A 12,199-nucleotide genomic window follows, 5' to 3' on the forward strand; every position below is an offset into this window, starting at 1 on the left:
ATTAAAAAAGTTAAATTTTATTTTATTTACTTATTATTATTAATATATTTATTTATTTATTTTGCTGTTTTGAAGTATTTTTCGCAATATCCCTGGATTCTAATTTATTTATGTAATATCTTGCAAGGTTTGTACCAATGTCTATCATTTTCAGAGAACAGTACTAGTGGCTTTTTTTTTTTTTTTTTTTTTTTTTTTTTTTTTTTTTGAATAAGAAAAAGATTGAAAATCGCTGGTATCTGAGAACACTTTGATAGAAAAAGATTTTGTTTAAAATGAACTTCAAACAAGTAAGTTTGCGGACGTTATCTTTTGGACGAACGTTATTCGTAGTGGACTTCGTGACAGCAAAACTATTTTCCAGATCAGATTCCCTCAAAAAGATTATATTCTCAGATTACTTTCATGTTATTTTGTAAAATAGCCTACAGAATTTTTCACTATATTTACAGATACTTTTCCTTTTCATCAAAAGTAAATGTCATGCACGCGTCTTGTATAGGAAAACAAATATATAACAATGGAAAGAAAACTACCTCTTTACTTAAGCGCTCGATAACGTGCTTTGAATAATAATAATAGTAAACTTTTAATTGCAAATTGCAATATTTTACCAGCTCGCAGGGAAAATCGATTGTAAGTCAAAAGAACTTTTTCGTTTGATCACTGTCAAGATCTCAAGGACGTGTGCAGACATAAAATATATTTTATACCCCGTCTTGTTAATTCATGATCACATGATCATGTATGTGTCGTATCGCAGATTTAGACTTTAAGATACAATTTTTAAGACTTAAGGTGCAGCTCAGGAAGAATGAAATTACACTCTGTGTTGTGGATATTCACACTTATCCCAGATATTCTAAGTATTCGATTTTGTTGTGTTTATGTAATTTAGAATTTGATTATTGATATGTCTATTTCATTTTATCTTCCTTACTATTGGAACAAGTGAATATAAATATGATAGGTATTGTAACGTCAGAAAAGGAGACAGTGCGGAGCATGGTTTTATATTTATTTATTTTGCTTTCTTTTTTTTTTTTTTTTTATAGAATTGATTTATTTTACTGTGCGTTTTGAGGTGGGTGGGGGAGGGGGTTGTTGAATCAAATTCAATATGAAGCTTCGAAAGATAATGTTGACGTGCAGGATTTAGTTATGTCGGCATGCAATTTAAATCTGACAAAATGCAACAAATCTATATTAAGAGAAATGCAATCGGAGAAGAATAAGAGTTTTTTGAATATAAAATATCAAAACTATTTTTTTTTAAATTATTCTGTCCTCTTTATACATGTTATATTTTTTTAAAAAAAATATGTTGACATATAGATTATCCAAAATAGGTGTGTCGACATGCAGCATCCCGAAAACTCGAAGCATAGGGATCCAGTGAAACTTTTCGAGAGATCAAAGACTCAATTTGATCGGCATATTTCACACTGAATATAAATATCCAATGTACATGATTGTATCAATGGATGTTTTCAATCATATTTTGGAGGTATAACATAGGTTTACATTTATGTATTTATGTTCATCTGATATTTTATTGTATTACTTGAAATTATTGTGTGTTGGGGGGCATTAAATCAAATTCAGTATGACTGATGATGCAGGCACTGTTATTTTTTTCATTCATTGATGCATATTTCTACCCTATGTTCAAGTTCCTTTTTTAAAAAAAAACATTAGGCCTTATGTCGATATGCAAGATTTTTAAAAAATAAAATATCCAATATTTGGTGACCCAAAGAGCGTCTGGCAGGTCAAAGATTAATTGTTCGGAATCGGAATCTGTTATCTGTAATAAAATTTAGCAGAAGAAACCATCATATAATTGATGCACACTAATGAGGGGTATATTTTTGTTCTTCTTCTTAAATTAAGTGTTCTTATTGTTCTGTTCTGTTTCTTGTATTTTACCACGTTCCTCATATTACATGCTAAACAACGCCAAGTAATGAATGTTTTTTAACCACTAAACAAGAAAATTATGATTAGGAAATCAAAAAGAACACCTATGGCTTTATTTCATTTTTGAAGCATGAAACGAATATTGTATTTACATTTGTCTAAAAATCAAATAAAAATATAGATGTAAATTTTTCTTGTATTTTCGCTATATGTTGCAGGTCAATGCACTTCTAGGGGAGATATTGTTTTCTTAATGGATGAATCAGGAAGTATTGGCTTAACAAATTTTGGGAAAATGAAGACCTTTGTCAATGCTGTCATTTCCAACTTTCAAATAGGAACTACTGCCAATCAGTTTAGTGTAGTTACATTTGAATCCTCCGCCAAACAAGTTTTTCAACTTAATGCTTACCTTACCATTACGTCACTCCAAAATGCAGTCTCCGCCATTAGTTTTAGCAGTGGCGGGACTGACATAGGAGAAGCACTGGACTATGCGAGATTATACTCTTTCCAATCCTATAGAGGAGCCAGAAGTGATGCTGCTAAAATAGGTGTTCTTGTCACAGACGGACAAAGCACGATTTCTAACGAGGCTGATCAACTGAAAGCAATCGGTGTAACTATATTTTGTGTCGGAGTTGGATCAGGCGTGAATTCGGCAGTTTTGAGAAGCATATCTTCCCATAACGACTACACGTATCTAACGTCATTTGACCTCTTGACCTCTCTTTCAGGTGCTATATCCAGTGGAACATGTGCTGATGGTAAGTTGAAACAAAGAAGAAATTTTCACCTATTTTGTGATTTGTTGAATATTTCCAAAAAAGATATCAATGATGCAACATTAAGCATCCATTAAGAAAATACAATTGTTTTATGTACAGGAGACTGACCCTATACATCTATATATTTTTTTAAAGATATTAATGACTGTCTGACGAATCCCTGTATGAATGGTGGTACTTGCGAGGACAGATTTGGAGACTACCTTTGCCATTGTCCAAGTGGCATAACCGATCCAAACTGCTACGTCCCAGGTTTGAGATTAGCTCAATTCATCTTTGCTCTATTAATATTTGCAAAAATAAGAATTAATAAATAATAAGATACTATACTTTGCCCTTTGTGAAAACAGGATAAACCTGAGACTTTGTCCTCCGTCAAAATATCTTAACTATCTAAGTTTTTATATGTTACTGTTACTAGTATATCATTACGATGTATGACTGTGTATTTCTTAATATATTTGCAACATGTACATACACATTGTTGTTCCTTCTACATTTCCATTATATACAATAAACAGTAGATCAGTAAATAAAAAATGTACAAATTTTTCCCATTGATAATATTCCTTACTCTCACACAGTGATTTCTTCTGTGTTTCTCTGAAATGATGGAGGATTTACTTGATCGGTGCAGCATTTGATTGGTTGCCGTTATCTGCGAAGTAATAATTACACATACTTTGAAGAAATTATTAAATTGATCAAGGTTCCTTTACTACATGTATGCGCCTTATACTAGTAGTTATCGATTATTCTTCTGTTTTTTTTTCATTGTCAATAGCCACTCGACAAGCCTCGTGCATTTTGCCATTTAAAAATATTAGGAAAGTTAGCTTAACGAGACTGAGTCTAATTCAAGTGCTCATGACTTTGAGCAGCTTTTTAATTTCATGCAGTCATTTGTGCGGCATTACCCCTTTCCAAAATATTATATTGTGATTTTAATACAAAATCAACACCATCTGTAACGCCTATGGGTCTGAAATTGTGCTTTTAGGACAATAATGAGAAAAAAAACCTCTGAAATGGCTCTAACGACGTCACTTTGTCCGATTTTGTAAGCAATGCATGACGCTGAAGAATGACACATGACTCGCTTGCATTGTGTATTCAAGACGTCCATGGATATTTTACTAAAAAGAAACATACTAGCGATCTAAACATTGCTAATTTTTTTACCAAAATAATTCATCTTCGCCGATAATCCATCTGCACCGATATATACATATACCGCAATATGGCAATTTTAGAGGTATTGGGCATTGAAAAAAAATAAATTTTGTAATAATTCCTACACCAACCTAGAAGGTAAACTTATTTGAAATTTCACAATTTGGTTGCTTTTTACAATAACTTTCAATCCTTGGCTGAAAAAAGAAATCTCTAAGGCAGAAATACAAAATAATATGGAAAATGTGATAATTTGGCACTTTTCCAACAAATTCCCATAGGGTCCAATAGTAAAATTTGACAACTTTTGAGATTGAAGAAATCGGGACGGTAAATTTTCGATTTTTTAATCTTAAAACAATAAATATAATAGTAAAAATGAATTCAAGAACATTTATCAAAATCTCTAAGGTAGAAATACTCGGCTTCGTTAAGAGATGAAAAAGGTAACTAATTTTACTGCAAAAGTTATAAATGTGCAGTGTAAATTGAAACAGAAAAATAAGTAGAGGTTCACTTGGTAGTTTTTTTCTCGACAGGTTTACCGACCGTAATTATTGGACAAAGCTTGACTGTGTCGGTCGGTTCTTCTGCAACAATCACCTGTTCGGTTAGTGGCAATGTGTCGTCAGTGTTTTGGCAATATCAGAGGTCTGGAGTCACAACGAATGTGGATATAGCAAACACAACAAAGTATATTGGATCCAACCCTACCACACCATCGTTAACAATACACGACGTACAAATCTCAGATGTCGGAAACTATCGATGTCTGGCAGTAAATTCCGTCGGAACAGGACAGAGCACTACAATGGCATACTTAGATACAACTAACAGTACGTCATAACATTTAAATAAATTTTTAGTAGCAATTAAGTATGATATACAGGTAAATCTTTTTGTTTTGAACATCAATTTTCAGGTAGCATTTTTAATCAAAAGAAATTGAGGGAAATTTAAATGAACAAACGAATGAAAAAATATATTCCCATACATATAACTATATAGATGACTAGCGAGTTAAGCAGTTAACCGACCTGCAATTTAATTAGCATTCGGTCGGCTCCTAGCTATGTCTATTTTAAACCGTTGAAAAGTTTTGTTGTACATAATTTTTTTTATATCTGTATAAAACATCAATATTTATGTCTCAGGCTTTACATCTGTATCCTTTTGGGTTGTACCCGGTTCACCTGTGACATCAACAAAAGGTTCAACTGTTACATTGATATGTACATTTTACGGAGAAGCCTTGAATTCAATTCAGTGGCAATATGAACAAAGCAATGGCACAACCACTGCAGTGGATACAAGTAATTCAGTCAAATACAATACACCTACAACAAGTTCGCCAGCTTTAATCATACGCAGTGTGACGTCAGCAGATACAGGGTATTTTCGCTGTGTGGCAAATTCAATCGGCGGTCGCCAAGCATCAGGGAGAGTGTATCTTCTAATCTCTACAGAGGAACAAGGTTGGTGCAGACTGTTTAAACAGTGGTTCCGTTATTTGCAGCTTATTGTGTCATTATTTTGATAGAGAGCATCCAAACTGCAGAAGTAGCCACACTGTTCATTTCATATAAATATGCATTAAACAGTAAATACTCGTATTAATTGCATATTTACAGGGGTAGTTACTCCTGCGTTTCATCGCTCGCCAAGTATCCGTTGCGATACTTGGCCAGTGATGTCGCATGGGTTACTAGTACTTCTCTTGGTATTTCAATACTAGTAACGCAAATATTTTGCTTAAATAGATTTTAAAATTTTAATCTCATAAATAAAATAACATTTTGCAATGGTTCAAATAAGAATTTGGATTCTAAATTTATATTTATATTTTGATAAAATATAAACTTTTGATTAATTAAGTGTTTTCCCTTTATTTTCCAATGCATAGAAATTAGAACTTTTCTAGTTATCTTAACAGAATAAAGGTTGTTTGAGGAAATATACTGTATACAGAGAAATTTTGCCCCGTTTTATTTTCGGCTCTTTAGCCCTCGCAAGTCGGCGAATTTTAAACGGGGCGAATTCAAAGAAAACGGCATTTTCCTTTCCCATTCAAAGCGGGGCAAATCTGATTATAAGTATGAAGGGGAAAACATAACTCTGTATACAGTATATCCATTTTGCATGTTTAAGGTGATTTAAAGAGAGGACAATAAAAGGAAATCTGAGACATGAAACCTGATACATTAACCTGTGTCATTTACGGCTAATGGGTCGTTTGCTTGTACATCTAGACAGTTACATTTGCAATTATAATTATAGAAGGAGTTATTTTATCTCAATCACATTCTGGATTTATATTATGCGATGAAAACACATCTTGGACCATATTAACATGATTAACGAATGAAAATAATACTATGAATTATGTTTATTATTTATTCAAAGGGCAATGTAGCCAATTCGACTGCGATGTGTTGTCTGATTGTCGACAGATAGATGGGACCCCATCATGCATAATCAGCTCATGGAAGGTGTCCCTAGTGGGCGTGTTCGGCGCGCTGTCATTAGCGGCGGGCGTGACGTTACTGTCAATAACAACATTAAAGGTCTATAAGAGGTAAACAAACAAGAGGTTTGTAATTTACAATAAACCTTGCTGATATGAAGGCTAGCATACATTTTTGCTTTTCTACAAAAAGAGCAACAACAAAACAAAAACAAAACAAAAACAAAAAATAACATATCGATGAAACAATTTTGGTTGATATACCCTTTCTTCAGATGATATTTTTGGCATTTCTATAAGAGGAGTAGTTACGTATATCAAAGAAAAAATAATGGTCAATCTTATTTCACTGAATTGGTCAATGCAGATATAAGAATTACAAAATTAAAATCAAAAGTGAAGAACATAAGTTATTGTTTAACTAGATATTGATCTACATAGACAGATTTTGTGGGATATGTGAAGTTGCGCACAAAGTGCTTTCAGCTTTACAGTCGTTATAGAAAGTATAACAAGTGTAATATTCAAAATTTCCATCATTCAATTAAAGTGATTATAAAGAAAATAACTATCGACTTCTTGCCAACAAAGAGCCCCCTCAGTAAGAAACAAGATTTGCCCTTGTGTAAAAGTACTTGAGAGGTTATATTAACTCTAGAGACAAACGTTTACATATATGATGAGACTGATATGTCTAATGTGGTAATTTATAATTGTGTATGAGTGTGTATGTAGATTTATTTTGAATTAATTCATGAACATTTATTACAATTTTAACTTCAAAGCTGCTAAATCTGTTTCATTTTGTTTTGTTTTCAAGGTACAAGTCCAACCATTTGTTTGATTACGCGATTCATCAATACGTAGAAAAAGATCTAGGACAACAAAAGATGACGTTTAACCCCGGTGTTTTGTATTGAACACAAAAAGCATTTCAATCATAAAAATTGGTATATTCACTATGATTAGATGTTATTTAGGTGTCAGTAGGTGATGTTAATTAAATTGTCATTATTCCATTACTTCAATTTATACTTACTATAAGGTTTACTGAGATGCAGAATGACAAAGAGTGTTGATAATACAAACATCAACAAAATACGTATATAACAGTTTTGACAAATAGCAAACTATTTAGTAGAATTGCTAAAAACTTAGTATCAATCATATAGAACTCATAAACTAATGCACATTTTGGAATAAAATGCCAACAGAAACCAAGCTCGTAAGTCCATTAAATCAATACAAGTTGGAAGGAGAGCAAAGCGGACCTCTAAAAAACATCACAGGTAGGATCAGGTGCATGGAGGAGTACACAATAAGTATATTGCTATCAATCAAAGTTCAAACAAAACGTATGATGAAGTTTGCTATTTATTTATATAAATATAATTTGATATTGATGATCGATAAATTACGTTGTAATATTTAGTGCTCTTCTTTTCCACTAGTAACAGCCTAAATGCAGCTAGGCATTTTATGTACTAGGTTTTCACGGAACGTTGTTTGAACTGATCTATTTTCACATGTCGTTTTTAGCCATTGGCATGCTTTTACAAAATTCTTCATATTCCAGCCTAAAATTCCCCTGAATTGCTTTAGATTGATTTCCATTCGAGGTCGTTTACCGGCTAATGTAGAAAAATGCATTGCCCTTGAGAAACTCTCTTAAATTGTGTTTATCAAAAGAAACTTAAAGGTGTTAGTACCATTTATTCAGTAGTCCCCACAATACTGTTCTGATTCAAATCTGAATAAAACATGTGGACCCAATAAAGAAGACAAGACCTTGTTCAAAACATGCTAATGACTTATAAATTAAGAGATATGTGGAAGCACTCTAGCGAGAAAGGTGCCAAATTAAAAAAAAGTGTTATGTGAAAAATTTGTTTATAGCATGCTTAATTGCACTAGGGTAATAAATTGTGCAAAGTTCGGGAGCGAGAAAATAATACTAGTAAATTATCAACTCTGATTAAAAAATTAAACTTAAATTAAATTGCAAAATCTTTCATCCTTTTATTTGCGACGTTGTTTAGTAGCAATAAATTTATTTTCAAAAATGTACATTTAATTAGTTCACAAAAGCAAGTTGGGTTATTTTGTTTTTGTTTTTGTTTCTGAGCTGTACATTTGAAACAAATGGTGCATTGTTTGTACATATATTTCTATGTGTTTTAGATCTCCAGATTGTTTATTCTTTTATAAATGTAGTTAAACTTTCAAGATTTTTTTTTTAAAATAAAAACAAACGTATCAATCTTATCAGACAGTTCATCTTCAAGAAATAAATTTTAAAATAAAATAAATTCAACCAAAAAAATTGTCTTAGAGATATACAGATTTTATCAGGAACTACAACGCTTTACAGCAATCTCTCTCTTGGTTTGCTAATAATCGTCATAATAAGATGGAAAGACTTGAAGTTGGACGCTAAGGGAAATAAACCAAACAATGAAGTTACTGATTAGAAATGTGCAAAACGTTTCATTTATGGATGAGTTTTGTTGTCTTAAAGGAAGAACTTCACAATATTTATTACGCCACTAAACTTTGTCTGGATGATAAAGCAATGATCCGCTGAAGGGGAAGAATAGAAATGCCTTGATTAGCGAAGATGCAAAATATCATTTATTAATTTTCGGAAAACAGGGTTTTGAAGAATATCAGTGAAATAGTTAAGCGTGTTTTCGTTTAAACCTTCCAATAGAAATATAAATACATGATACATGATTGATATACATATCAGTTTAACAAGTTAAAAGGTATCTATGAACACTATAGTACATTAACTTGCATGGATGATGCATGTAGTGATGCATACTACTAGACTTAATTCGGATGTAGCATCTGACCTACCGTACCTGGATGATCTGACCTAGATAGTACATGTGATTGAAATTGGTAAAGCTTTTGGAGCAGATCTTTCAACAAGAAACTATAAATCTTTCAAACTTGGTCAAACTTATATTTAAGGATGTAGTGTTAGTGTTAGAATTTAATAATTTCGTTGGAATTTCGATAGGCACTAATTGTGCTTCTTTATTAACCGATCTGTTTATATATTTCTAGCAGAATTTATTCAAATGGTGTAAACTTGTTGTAGCTTGACAATCAGATGTATCGACGACGTTTTATAAATGAACAAATCATAGTTATTCCCATTCATATATTTCAACTCGATACATCCCAGTGATCCCGAAATAAATATTTTGTATATTTCTAATTAAGTATGTCCCACATATCTTAAAGCAGTTATATCATTAGGTTTCTTACCTTATTTTAGAAATATTGATTGACAATTACTATACCCTACAGTATCTAAATGGAGTTTTAATTCTCCATGTTTCCGGACCCATTACTTTGTCCATAATGGGATTTTTTAAGCATAAATAAAAATATGTGAATGGACATGTAACTTTAAAATATTTCAGAGTATGAATAGGCTTTAAAATTCGAAAAAGCAAATTTCTTCTATCAAACTATATCTGGAAAGGGAAAATTACGTACTTTTTAAAACAACTTAAACAACAAAAAACTTAATTTGCAAAAAATTCTATCATTGAAGATGACCTCAATATTGCACAGGACATCGTTAATGAAGACGTAAGCGTGACATTGATATTTCGAGTACGCGAAAAACCAACTATGACGTCACACGTAAGCTAAATAAGCAAAATAAGATATACCTACATATAAGATTTCCGTCATCAGCCATGCAAAATAATTTTTGTGTTCCCCGTTTCTCAAAATATTTCATCATAAATTGATTATGACCTGTTTTTACATAATGATAACGCCCCTGTATTCACCGAGTATAATCTTGCTGTACTAACAGATGACTTGTTGGATGCGCAGTTCAGGGAAACAGAGGAGTGGATCACTCTATTTCATATTTTGTTAATTTTACAAAGAATATTTTTTTTTTTAATGTAGGATGGTTATTAAAGTAAAACAAATTATCAAAAATTTATACAAGAATTTTACACGTTTTGCACTTATATAAATGGAGACTTTGACGTAGTTAAACAGAGTCATGTGACCATGTGTCCTTCTTCCTTTTAATTGAAACTCAAGAGAATGTTCTGAGAACTATCAATATTGTTAAATCGAGGCATGCCACTGATAAATAACTTCATGTTACATGAATTTTAACACCTCATTTAAAGTCAGCACTTCGTAAATTCTATGGTCTTTTTAATGACTTTGTTAGTAAATACAACCTATACAACCTATCATTGGGGCGTATTTTGACTGAAACATTTCATACCAGTAGTAAAGCTTTTTCTGCTTAATTTTACGGTTTATTCCGTCTACATCATCAATACATATAATAGGGCTCACAGCGGGAGTATCAGTCGACAGGGAATATTTATTCCTCCTAGGCACCTGATCCTACCTTTGAAATCTCCAAGGGTCCTTGTTTTATGTCCTGTTTACAGATTTGTATTCTTTCTAGATTGTTTTAGATCGATTACTCTCCGTTATCTTCACCTATTTCATAATTTGCTGTGACACTTTGCCTTCACTTATAAGTAACATTAGTTCAGGTTATCTTTGGTTATGTATGTTTATACACGTTTTCCCCCAAAATTAATGGATACAAAAGCCAATGAAGCCACTGTTTAGAGAAATATGATCTTATTTCTTGCCTTTAAATTACCCACTGTAAAAAAGTTTATGTTTACAATTACACTGCTTCGAGTACAATAAGATTATTTCTTAAACTAACACATGAATTTCAAAGTAATATATATATATATATATATATATATATATATATATATATATATATATATATATATATATATATATATATATATATATATATATATATATATATATATAGATAGATAGATAGATAGATAGATAGATAGATAGATAGATAGTTTAAATATAAATTACTTTTATTTAACTTCCAAAACACAACGGATTTTCTTTACTAAACCAACGATGGTTGTTTGTTCCCAATCTTACAATAAACATGTACTTTATTGTCCCAGATGAGCTTTCCGGATTTGTCTTGGCATGCCATTATAAACTTTCTTTAGGGATTGAATTTCAATGCTAAACTTTACAATAGAAATAAACGACTTTTAATCCCCAAAGAATAGAATATTTCTGCTTTAACGGAAGACATGTATGATGAAATAGTAGTATTAATGCATAAATCCATTCCGCTATTGTGACCAGCTTAACATGTGGTGTATTTCATTTTTGACTTTTAGTTCAAATCTATCAGTCTGACTATTTATCTGGCAATACACAATTCTTTTAAATGTGATCCTGATTAGATAAGACCGCCTACAGTATCGATCTAATTTCAGCTTTTTTCTTTCTTACGTACGAATCTAGCTTGATCATCGAGAAGCTCAATAAAAGAAGCTTCTTCGTTACCACTCTTTCTGCTCTCCGTTTCCATCAAGACGTCCCGTCTGTCTCCTAGTCATCCATCGTTTCGGTTTGAGCAGGATTTGACATGTCAAAATGTCAAGTCAACCATCACACTCAAATAATAATTGTAATTTATTGAAATATATTTATTTTTCAATACAGAAGAAATGATTTCCAAAATAAATTAAAAATTTGAATTAGCTGAAGTGCCACCTGGCATTTACTCCGTTATTTAACTAACCTACATATAGTGATGTTTGAAATATAATTATCTTCAGAGAATAAGCATCCGATATTTCACTAGCTTAATGGTTTTGTTATCTAACATTGATTTGAATAATTAGTGTTTAACGGAGAAAAAAATCGTTTTTAATAGTTTTTGATATTTTAATAAGGAATACATTTTTGTCAGATGTAGAATAAAAAAATGTTTGAACTGATCATGTGAATCGACTAAGCA

The 12,199-nt window shown here is 31.7% G+C and overlaps 2 protein-coding genes across 2 annotated transcripts in view; both read left to right on the forward strand.

Annotated features, from left to right (window-relative positions):
- LOC133188434 (biogenesis of lysosome-related organelles complex 1 subunit 1-like) overlaps window positions 1–12,199 on the forward strand; it is a 162,222-nt gene that overhangs the window by 42,372 nt on the left and 107,651 nt on the right. The window lies entirely within an intron of this gene.
- On the forward strand, window positions 811–7,362 carry LOC133188916 (uncharacterized). The gene is made up of 7 exons (XM_061324391.1): window positions 811–866; window positions 2,139–2,687; window positions 2,844–2,960; window positions 4,421–4,717; window positions 5,036–5,356; window positions 6,285–6,456; window positions 7,166–7,362. Exons 1-7 carry the CDS (start codon window positions 815–817, stop codon window positions 7,263–7,265), a joined length of 1,608 nt encoding a protein of 535 aa, XP_061180375.1. The 5' UTR covers window positions 811–814; the 3' UTR covers window positions 7,266–7,362.

Source organism: Saccostrea echinata, unplaced genomic scaffold, assembly GCF_033153115.1.
Source record: "Saccostrea echinata isolate AGI-Se365-2 ecotype Australia unplaced genomic scaffold, CSIRO_AGI_Sech_v1 ptg000016l, whole genome shotgun sequence".
NCBI lineage: Eukaryota > Metazoa > Mollusca > Bivalvia > Ostreida > Ostreidae > Saccostrea > Saccostrea echinata.

Excerpts from the sequence above, each read along its gene's own strand:
- LOC133188916 (XM_061324391.1), top strand. The coding sequence starts at position 815 with ATGAAATTACACTCTGTGTTGTGGATATTCACACTTATCCCAGATATT. Across the intron at positions 2,961-4,420 it reads TCCAAACTGCTACGTCCCAG|GTTTACCGACCGTAATTATT; the intron begins GTTTGAGATTAG and ends TTTTCTCGACAG. Across the intron at positions 4,718-5,035 it reads ATACTTAGATACAACTAACA|GCTTTACATCTGTATCCTTT; the intron begins GTACGTCATAAC and ends TTTATGTCTCAG.